Genomic DNA, 11,686 nt, shown 5'->3' on the forward strand with positions numbered 1-11,686 from the left:
GATCCTCTCAAATTATTACACCAAGGGTTGGGGTGTTTGGAGATTTCATCACAAATTCATCCTCTTCTCAGAGTGTAAATAGGAGTTACGGACATCGAGTGTACTAGAGAGTATCTTCACTCCTAGCAGAGTTGACTGTCGTTAGTCATTTATGTTATTATGATTATTTATATAAAACTTGGGAATATCTTGTAAATATTGAAAACGTCAAAGATATTTGGTGAATAAGTCGAGAACACGAGGGGGTGTGGTAGAAAAAATCCGACTTTTATGAGTCAAATCGGATATTCCAATTGCCCTTTACGATACTCATTTGCTAAAAACCGCCCTGTTTTTTCCTACTAACGCCCTGTATTTTTGTATAAAAATACAAGGGTCTTTCCTTCTCTTTCCCCTCCATTCCCCATTCCCTCACTCATTCCTTTTCCATTCCCCCCCCCTCCATTCCTCCTCACCTCTTCCATTCCCTCTCATCTTTCACTCTCTCTCTCTCATTACTTCCATTTCCTCCATTGAAGGACTACGAGATTTAAAAGATTTCCGACAAGTTCACATCTTCAAGTTTTTTTTTACCATCTTGTTATATTACGGGAAAATGCTAGTATAATTAAAAAAAATTCGAATGAAATTGATAGAATGTCTTAGACATGGTGCTTCGAAAAAATTAGCACGGGAGTCTCGCTGACCGGTCAGCGAGACGGGGTCCAAGGGCGAAATGCCCTGGTTTGGGGGTGTGGGGGTTTGGGGGTGTAAGCTGACCCCCGATGGGGGTTCGAGGGCAACACCCCCGAAACTTACGATACATGGGATTTAATGTAATCATTTTTTGTTTCAGTCTCTATTTTGGCTGATTTTATTTAGCTTTATTAGAACATCTCAAAGTAGAGTAAAATTTATCAGAAATTGACTTGAAAATGCCGAAAAAGTACATAAGTGCCTATTTTAGGCACCCAACCACAGGAACAGACACCTATTTTAGGCGCCTGAACCTGTGGTTAGGCGCCTAAAATAGGCTCCCAACCTCATGCGCCTAAAATAGGCACTCGAACCTGTGGTCAGGCGCCTAAAATAGGCGTCCAACCCCATGTACAAGCATTTAAAATAGGCGCCCAACTAACGGCACAGGCGCCTATTTTAGGCGCCTGACCACAGGTTCGGGAGCCTATTCCTGAGGTTGGGCACCTAAATAGGCGCTTGTACCTGTGGTTTGGCGCCTATTTTAGGCGCCTGTACCTGTGGTTGGGCGCCTATTTTAGGTGCCTGACCACAGGTTAGGGCACCTAAAATAGGTGCCTGGCCACTTTTTTGGCATTTTCAATTTTCGAAAAAGTTGCATGTATTGTAAACTCAAAGGTTGTCGGAAGAGTAGCAGCGTGATGATGCCATTCAACCTCCTTCATTATGTGATGAAAGAGAGTGGCCAGAAATTTGATCGGAAAAGTCGGAGAAGTCCTTGGATGATGAGATAGTGTGACGAAGTATGAGAGTGGGAGAGTGAAAGAGAGTGAGAAAATGTATATGTATAAATATATAAGAAGTATATATGTAAGATGTTAGTTGGAAAGAATAGGACGACATTTAGCAAAACTCGAACGATATCGTTCTGTGTAACATGTGGAGCTCATAAGATTTTGAGTTCGACACTGTAATGTGGACCATAATTCGAGTTATTCTGAGTTCAAAACTCCTCTCTCAATTCTCATTGCCATCTCTTCCCCTATTCCACCAAAACCCAGGAAAACCTGCATAACAGATTGCAACTCCAACTGACTCCATGGAACTCACACTTTTTTCTCACCACCATTCCCATTTCACCAATAAATCCACCCTTTTTCCTTCTTCAAGTACTCATCTTTTTCCTTCTCCTGTTATTCTGTTTCTTGTAACTCTTGGTGTACTGATTAACTATGATAATTGACATGCAGATAAGATACCCAGTTGTAGAAATGTAACAGTATTATGTTGCAGTTGTTCATCAAATCATACTGCTAAACCAATAACATTATCATTGTCTAATGACGGGAGAAGGGCATTCATGAATTGTTTTCTCATTGCAGGTTTTTTTTTATTATTTTCTGAATTTTCCCCTTTTTGATATTGTTCATGATTATTCGTTTTCATTTGTCTGTCAAATTATGTTAGATTGTGTGGTTTCATTTTGCAATGTTTTAAAAAATTTGATGACCTTTTTTTCTGCACTTATTAGAACCTGTTGAGGCGTTCGTGTTCATTAGAACTTAACTAAACATAATATTGGAACTAATTAGAGCTTATTGGAACTTATCCGAACTTAATAGACTTCAGATTGTTTTAAGGTGAAGAGAATGTAATCCATGTGTTCTTAAATTCTTAGGGTCATATGAAGACACCTCATTGCTAGTTTGCTGCTGGCAGTCTATGCTACATGGACTTTTCATTTTACCTCAACTACCCGATGTTGGATCAACCCGCTGACATGAGTATGAAGACTTTGAGACTGCATTTCTAAGTATGAACTTTTGTATTTCAATTGTGACAGTTAGAAGTGGACCACAAGTGGACCACAAACACAATTACCTCGAGTCCGAGTAACATAGCTGGTAGTACTTTTAGAGTACTGAATCCTTTGAGAGAGTCAATTCAAGTCATTGAGGATGTTAGTTTATCTCAGTGATCAACATCAAACCTTAGAGGATTATCACATTAGATTGGAGATAGGATGTCATTTGGAGGAATATACACATAGTTCTGCAAGTATCTTCGCCATTTGGTGTATAAGTAGATGCTGGGGCAGTGGAGCTGGAGTAGTAATGCTTGGTTTGTTTATGCTATAGGGATTAAGTATTCGTTGTCATTGTTAGAGTGGCCAGTGTCATGGTATAACATATTGGTCTACACATATAGGATAATCAATGTGTCATACGTTACTTCACAAATCTTTATGGACCACTGGATCATTATGTTGATACAGTGCCATCAAGACTGATGCAAGCTGACTACGAGTTGCTACGACCGAGATGACCAATATAAATAACATTTTCTATTACCGGCAACTCTTTTAGGTGACACTGGTGAATGACTCTTCTACTATGTGCCCCGATTAGTCGATTACCATGATTGGCTAATGTGCTCTGCTTTTAGTTGTAGTCCCCAATATTGTAATTTGGGAATCATAACTGGAAGAAGAAGATTTAGGACGTTGTGGTAATGAAACAACTATGATACTTAGAGAAGAATTCTAACTGTTGATGGATTTAGTAATCCTCAAGGAAAAAAGGAACCAGGTTTGTTAAAATTATTATCTCTTCAGAGATTTTGCCACACTACTTTCGCACACATCTTAAGTCTAAATTTATGTTCTTAAGCCTCTTCACTATATTACAGGGTCCTGCATCCTGGATAGATGTTTGATAGTCTTTCTATACTATCTCTGCTGAACATCATAGTTATTTGATGTACCACCAAGTGACTTTTTCATATCATGCAGCTGCTGGGTTGTGTATTGCTGATGTGGCTGGGGCTGTCAGCACAAGCAGAAGAGCTGTAAGGTTTCTGTATGCTTCTCCAATTTTATTTTTACTACTGCAAAATACCCCTATAGTTTCAATTTTCAATGGGCTTATGGATCTTTATTCTTACCTGTTTCACAGCTCAGAGGAGCAAAAATACCTGAGAGCGAATTTACAACCCTTTCCAATGGTCTAAAGTTGGTGAATCCACCTAAATTCTCTTTCCTATTACATCTTTCTGAATACCTTCAACTTTGTTGCATTATGAATGCTTTATGGTCCAATCTTATCTGCTGCTCATACATCCCTTTGCGTTGTACTAATGGATAAATAATTAGTTGTAGAATTTTGATGTAATGTCAAAGAATTTTGGCATATTGCATTAGTATAAATTTCATTTCTATGTATATAAAAAACCTCTAAAGTTGATATAGGCTTTCGAAGTTGAACTCTTGGCTTGACTTGTATTCAAGAAGTTAATTATTTGTTTATCTTGTTAAAGAACCGTTTTACAAGGTCTGTTTCTTTGCTCCTTCCCTCAAGTTTTCATGTATCACATTCTGTAGGTATTATGACTTGAAGGTTGGAGGCGGGGCACAAGCTGTAAAGGGATCTCGTGTAGCAGTACGGTTGTGACTCAATTGAATTAATTCTGTCACTTGTTATAAATGCATGATACTTCTTAAATATATACTTTGTTATGCTGAGAAATTAAATTATATTGGCATTTTAAGCAATTCATACAGCATAATTTGTCGTAGTAATATTCAATTTAGCGTCACATTATTCCAAGTTATCATATTTTTTCTCCATCTGTCCAGATATTTGTGTCTTTTTCTTCTCAATGCCGATCACTTAAGAACTATTGAAGCAAAATAGGGGCTAAAAGTGAATAATGCATATAAGGGTATATAAGTAGACGTTCCTCACTATCTTCTCATCTCAACTTCTTCAACTTGTTGTGTCCTAATAAGCTGATGACTAGAAGAACAAATGAACAATCTTAGAGTTGACAGTAATGCAAGATTTTGTATAACCACAGAAGGAGCGATGAAGCATAAGCGCTTTTGATAAAAGCTCCTAAATTGTAATTAAGTACTTTGGCTTTGGTGATGCATGATGATGATCTATCTCACCCAATACGAGACCTGTGTCTGCTACCTTGATAGGTTTTCTGCTTACAATTGTATTTTAGGCCTTCTTTGTGTTGTCAACTTCACTCACATAAAAGGTAGCAGTTTGTCAGATGCATTCAGTATGTTCAACTTGATCATGCGACTTTTTTGTAGAGTCTAGGCTATTTTGCGAACTATTTTTTTTACTTTTGTTGATCTCACCTAACATACATATCAATTTTTGTACTTCTAATTAAGCCTATATTTGCACATCCAAAACATATATTTACACATCTAGATAGTATGTCACCATATCGAAACTACACATTTGCACATCAAAACTACATATTTGCACTTTCAAAAACTATATTTGCATATCCGAAAAATATGTTTGGACAACCGGTAAGTATTCTTGTATATCCAAGAAATTAAATTGCACATCCATGCTGCATGTTTGCACATTCAAAGACTTGCAAATCTAAAAGTTATGCTTGCACATCAGGAAAAAAAAATATGTTTACAAATCCAAAGGTATGTTTGCACATCCAAAGACTATATTTGTACATCTTCAACTTAAAAAATTATGTTTCAGGTCCAATAAGTTCAGATAAGTTCAGGTAAGTTCAGAGAAGTTCAGATAAGTTGCAATAAGGTCTAATAAGTGCAATAAGTTCCAATCAGGTGCAATAAGTTCCAATCAGGTCTAATAAGGTCCAATAAGTTCCAATCAGGTCTAATAAAGTCCAATAAGGTCCAAATAGTCAATGTTTAATAAACATTTGTATTATTGTCCATTATTTTGTTATTCATAATTTCATATCACTATTAGCGGATTATGTTATTATTAGAATTTTAATTAAAGTACCACAATGATTATATAGTATAATACTTGTATTAGTGTCTATTATTTTATTATTTATTTGTATTATGTCTATTATTTTATTATTTATTTGTATTATGTCTATTATTTTATTATTCATATTACTATTAGCTGATTATGTTTTAGAATTTTTTATTAAAGTACCACAATGTATAGTATTATAGAATTTTTTCTCTTTGTTCTAGTAAAATTCACATAAATGAAAGGAGAAGAAAGTTGAAGAAATGAAGGAAGGAGTTGTTGTTAGCAATAAATGGTAATGCTATCTACTTACCTTCACATTAATGAAAGTGAAGTGAGAATTTTTATTATGTGCCAATTTTAACTTGTTAGCAATAAATGTTAATCAATTTTTGATTTTCTACTAGTATTTTATAAAATTAAAACAAGACTATTAGATATATTAGTGATGAAAGTTATGTATATGCAAATATATAAATAGTAAAAATTTTTTGTTAAATTAATTATCATAAGAGATCATTAATAATCATTATTTTTTACAGGACAAATTATAATAATTATTACTCCATAAAAAATTTTGAGGGGTAGTATTTACGTTAGTGGTAATATTTATGTTATTCATTGTCAATGTTTTTGTCTAATAAGGTCAAATAAGTTTCAATCAGGTTCAATAAGGTCTAATAAGTTTCAATCAGGTCCAATAAGGTCTAATAAGTTTCAATCAGGGCCAATAAGGTCTAATAAGTTTCAATAATGTCAATAAGTTCCAATAAGGTCCAATAAGTTCCAATCAGGTTCAATCATGTCCAATAAGTTGAATCAGATCCAATCAGGTTTAATAAGTTCCAATAAGTTCAGTTCAGGTTCAATAAGTTCAGTTCAGATAAGGTCCAATAAGTTCAGGGCCAATAAGTTGAATAGAACGCACCCCTAAAGGTTGATTTGTGAGTTAGTGAATCCGCTGATGTGCAAACATTGTGGGTGTATGTGCATCACATGTGTGCACTTATGCAAAATAGGAGAAATAGTTGGGGTCTTTTTATTCTAACCAGACATAAAGGCATAATGGTCTTTTCGTCCATTTTGTTCACCACTAAACACTTTGAAATTTAGCCTTTTCTATAAAATCGTTAAAATCAAAAAAATCCGCTTTATATTTTTGTTAGACAGAATAAATTTTTATACGATGTTTTTACAATGTACCCCTAAGGTTTACAATAACGCATAGAGTGACTCGTGCCACTAGTAGAATTTTTGCTTATTGCTGCGGTAGATTTGCTATGGTTTTACCCATACGCAGCAATAAATCGAAAATCAACCTATTGTTGTGGTTCTGAGTAGAAACCGCAGCAATAGATGTCAACGGGAATATTTCAAATTTTGTTGACTAGTTTGACCAGATCTATTGCTATCGTTTTCACTCAGAACCACAGCAATAGATTAAAATATTATATTTTTTTATCATATTTTGACTTATTGTTGCGCAATAGAGTTATTAGGGTTTTTTATATTAGTAGGTGTCATTCACTCCTCACATTATCACGCTTCCTCCCTCAACAAGTCTCTCTTTCTCCTCCTTCAAACCTCGAGTTTCCTGAATCTCACCTTGCCATTTTTTTTCTCCTCGTTGTCTTCAAGTCGCCAATCAACTAAGCGCGACGTCCGTCGTCTTCAAATATCGAGAAATCATCCCTCGTCGTTTCTCCATCACCTTCGCCTCTCTCACCGCCTCCCTCGCCTCATTCTCCCTCAATCTCGGTCGCCTCTCTCGCCGCTGGGTTCTTCAAGTTCTTGGCGAAGGATGCGAAATCTCCTTTCAGATCTGGTGAAAGAGTTGTAACTGTTTGATTTTCAGTTTCTTATTTTTTGTTTTTAGGATCTCTTTTTGATTTTCAATTTCTTTTTTTTAAATATATTTTTTGTAATTAGTTGTAACTATTGTTTTTTTATTTTTACTTTTTCATTTTAATTTTTGATCTTTTGTACTATCTATGTAACTAACTTTTTTTATCTTTATATATTAATGAGATTCATTTGTCATTTCATCTTCAGTTCGTCTGCGAATTTGGTGGATAGTGGATGGGTTAGTTGCCCGATTTTAATCTTTCAAATTTGATTGCAAAATGCAAAAAATAAATTACCTGTACCATGACCTATTGCTGCAGTTTTGGGCAACAACCGCAGCAATAAGTCAAACATATTGTTGCGGTTCCTAGCCAAAACTGCAGCAATACATTGTATTTTTTTAATAAAAAATAAACCTACTGATGCGGTTTTGGCTAGGAACCGCAGCAATAGGCCAAAAACCGCAGCAATAGGTTAATAACCTATTGTTGCGCCCTTAATTGTTGTGCGGTCAAAATTGCCGTAATAGGCCACTTAATGACCGTAGCAATAAGTATGTATTCTACTAATGTGTTTTCAGTTATAGTTGTGAAAAATATCAAGTATATGTTAAAATTATTATGACCTCTCCCTTAATCTCTCTACTTCCTTTCATGCAGACACCCACAATCCCAACCCTCCATACCCACCACTATCACTGATCTAGCAAGCCTAGTCTTCCTAATCACAACCTAGCCACCGCCACCAATGTCTCGACCACTTTTATTTGGCTTTAGCTACTGTTGTTTATCATGAAATGAGGAAAGGAGAAACCTAGTGGAGGTGGGATTTATGATAGAGGAGGTGGGTAAAACGAAAATTTTGGGGTACGATGGTGGTGGAGCGAGTAAGAAGAGGAGGATGAAGGAGTGAAGTTTAGGCAAAGGGTTTGGCGTCTTCTAGTTGAGAGTTGTGAGTGAAGTTCCAATAGAAGAGAGATATAAGATAGTGAAGAGAAAATGGAATTTGGATAGACATGAGGAGAGAAAAAGAGCTTATATGGCAATTGGTTGAAGGTGCGCACGGTTATATGTAGAAGGAGAAGCGCACAGTTCAAAATGCGGGTCAACAACGCATAAAAGCAGCTTCATTATTAATTCAACCGCGCACGTAAAGACCGCTTATGATTAGGAATTGCAACGGGTCGGACTTGGACCGGATTATGCATAATCCGACTCCGACCCTACAAGAAGTCGAATTTTAATTCTGACATCCAGCTCTGACTCCTTGAACTCAAAATCCGACTCTGCAACTTTTTTTATATTTGCACGATTCTATATTATAAAAAAACTTGTATGTATGTCAAATGATAGTTAAAAATCTTCCAAAGTATATATATATATATATACGAACCGTGAAAGCGTGGCCTAACGATCCTTTAGACCTTCGGAATTTGAAGCTAGAGGTGTCAGAAAAGTTACCACATGGATAACTGGCTTGTGGCAGCCAAGCGTTCATAGCGACGTTGCTTTTTGATCCTTCGATGTCGGCTCTTCCTATCATTGTGAAGCAGAATTCACCAAGTTTGGATTGTTCACCCACCAATAGGGAACGTGAGCTGGGTTTAGACCGTCGTGAGATAGGTTAGTTTTACCCTACTAATGACAGTATCGTGATGGTAATTCAACCTAGTACGAGAGGAACCGTTGATTCGCACAATTGGTAATCGCGCTTGGTTGAAAATCCAGTGGCGCGAAGCCACCGTGCGCTGGATTATGACTGAACGCCTCTAAGTCAGAATCCGGGCCAGAAGCGATGCATGCGCATGCCGCTTGATTGCCGTCCTACAGTAGGGGCTTCGGCCCCCAAGGGCACGTGTCGTAGGCTAAGCCAGCGCGGCAGATGCGCCGTGGGGGCCACCTTGTACAATTCCTACTGAGCGGCGGGGTGAATCCTTTGCAGACGACTTAAATACGCAACGGGGTGTTGTAAGTGGCAGAGTGGCCTTGCTGCCACGATCCACTGAGATTCAGCCCTATGTCGCTTCGATTCGTCCCTCCCCTCCCATCCCTCCAACAACCCCCCAAAAATCCTAAGTAAATATGACGTGAGGTTCGACTCTAACACTTTGTGGCACCAAACTTAACTTTTGTTATATGGCGAAGTACTACTTAGCACCAAAAGAATATAATGGACGTTTTGCATAGGCTATCTCAAAACAAGGGTCCAACCCGCGGGGTTCAACCGCTTTTTGATATTTCGACAGTATCTTTTGTACAACCATATACTTAGAACTTACCCCTTGGCAATGATTGCAATATACACGCATATGACATAATTACAATATACATATAAAAAATCACACACCCGTGTTGTAATACTCCGTATTTTTGGAATTAATTCGTAATAATTAAGAAATACCAAGAAGTTAATAAAAAGGTATTTTAGCATTAGTTACAGAATAATAAGAATATAATAATAATAATACGAGTCGGTTGTGTTAATTTCGTATTTATAAAGGTTAAACTGAGTTCACCGATCTAGGGATACCAGTTTTAGAAGGGTATAAAAAGGGAAAGTAAGAGGAGAAATTTTGTGAAACCCTAATTTTCCCTTTCTCCTCTTCAGCCGTCATCTCCCTCCCTTTCTTCTCTCTCCTCTCTCGCTGCTCTCCTCTTCTCTCTCGCTGTTCTCTCTTTCTCCCTCTCCCTCTCCCTCTCCCTCAGCCGCTCTGACTCTCGCTCTCCTCCCTTTTCATCCTTGGACCCTTTTTCCCTCTCTTCGTCCCTGATTTGTCGACGAGGGTGGTGCGAGGTTGGAGTCGGGTCGAGCGTGCGGGTGTGTGCGAGTGACTGCTGTGCGTGCGTGGGCGAGAGCGAGGTGTGTGCGACGAGGGTGCGAAGAGTGTGTTGTGTGTGCGAGGGTGTGCGACGAGGGTAGAGCGAGTGTGCGTCGTTGCGTGTGCTACGAGCCACGAGGGTGGACGAGTCGAGGTGTGCGACGCTGCGATTTGTGCGTCGGTGGTTCGAGGGCTGTGCGAAGAGTGCAGTGTGTGTGTGTGTGTGTGTGTGCGCGAGCCTTCGACGAGGCTCGAGCGGTGGTTACGCGAGGCTCGCTGCTGCTGCTGTGCGAGTCGAGTTTGTGCGGTGGTGCGAAGGTTGTACGAGGCGAGCGTCGTGCGAGCAAGTGCAGCGTCGTGCGAGCAGTTCACGCGACGAAGTTGTGCGCGGGTGTGTGCGAGGGGCGGTGCGAACCAGGCGGGGAAGTGCGTGGGGCGGTGCGAACCAGGCGGGGCTGTGCGTGGTCGTGGGGTCGTGCGACGAATCTGGTTGTGCGCCGTTGCCGGAGGTGGTCGCCGGAGTTTGGTTGCCGGGTGGTTAACGGTATAAAATATTTAATGTATTGAATATTATATTAATTTAATTATAATTTCTGTTTTCACAATTATGTTAAGTTATAATTAGTTAATTAATAATTCAAGTTAATCAGTTTTAATTTAGTTTGACTATAGTTGCGGATCTGACTTTTGGACATAAGACATGGTTGGACTTATGACTTAATTGGTTTGGTAAAGGTAATGGACTAATGACACTAACTTTGACTTCTAAAAGACGCTAAACTCATTTTAATAGAAAAGTAACGAAAATTCATGAACAAGGGGTTTAGCTATCGTCTAATTCAAATTATTAGATCCTAGTCTTAGTTGCACAGTAGTTGATAATGTTATCAACGACATAGCACTAAAGTTTTATTTAACGGTTTAGGTTCCAATTTCATAAGCGGCATGTTCGATTAAGACAATGAAAATTCTTTGTTACAAGGTACGTACGCGTACCAGTTTAATCCCAAGTATTAGTATCATGAGTAGGTTGCAATCTATGCTATTGGAACCTAGAAGCATGATAGGGATCGTTTGATTGATTGAGATGGTTTGTTAGACATTTGTAATTGGAAATCGATATGTTGCATTGGAATGCGTAATTCTATCGTAGTATAAATATGAGCATTATTAATCTTATCCATAGTGTAACAAGAGTGTTAAGAGATATGATTGAGCATTATAACTAAGAGAACATGTAAATGATTCTATGTATCCATAGTGTAACAAGAGTGTTACAAGAGATACGAATTGAGCATTGTAACTAAGAGAACATGTAAATGACTATGTGTTTATGACATGAATGGAAAGTATTAAAGAGAATTATGGCAATAGCTTGTAGCTAGACTCCCTACAAGTGATGAACAATGGGGGGGAATGTGGGACTTGTCCTACGCTCCTACGCAGGTCTACTGTGACGATTGTAGTGTTCTTATTTTTTTGACACTCAAGTTGGCGGAAGGTTCCGTTCGATCTTGGGGGTATGCATACTAAGGTGATGGGTGTGAGACGGAACAAAACCGTATTTGCATTTCATCTA

The 11,686-nt window shown here is 38.2% G+C and overlaps 1 protein-coding gene across 5 annotated transcripts; it reads left to right on the top strand.

Annotated features, from left to right (window-relative positions):
- The first annotated feature begins 1,641 nt into the window (after positions 1–1,641).
- Positions 1,642–4,280, top strand: LOC109135582 (peptidyl-prolyl cis-trans isomerase FKBP16-4, chloroplastic). 5 transcript variants are annotated; one of them, XM_048633693.2, is made up of 5 exons: positions 1,643–1,844; positions 1,926–2,057; positions 3,467–3,527; positions 3,630–3,689; positions 4,055–4,280. In XM_048633693.2, exons 1-4 carry the CDS (start codon positions 1,775–1,777, stop codon positions 3,682–3,684), a joined length of 318 nt encoding a protein of 105 aa, XP_048489650.1. In that variant the 5' UTR covers positions 1,643–1,774; the 3' UTR covers positions 3,685–3,689; positions 4,055–4,280. The 5 variants fall into 5 exon arrangements, with proteins under 5 accessions (XP_019106322.2, XP_048489650.1, XP_048489648.1 ...); XM_048633691.2 differs by having other exon boundaries at positions 3,467–3,522; XM_048633692.2 differs by having other exon boundaries at positions 3,630–3,685; positions 4,055–4,233.
- The last annotated feature ends 7,406 nt before the right edge of the window (positions 4,281–11,686 follow it).

The sequence above is a fragment of the Beta vulgaris genome, chromosome 7, assembly GCF_026745355.1.
Source record: "Beta vulgaris subsp. vulgaris cultivar EL10 chromosome 7, EL10.2, whole genome shotgun sequence".
Lineage (NCBI taxonomy): Eukaryota > Viridiplantae > Streptophyta > Magnoliopsida > Caryophyllales > Amaranthaceae > Beta > Beta vulgaris.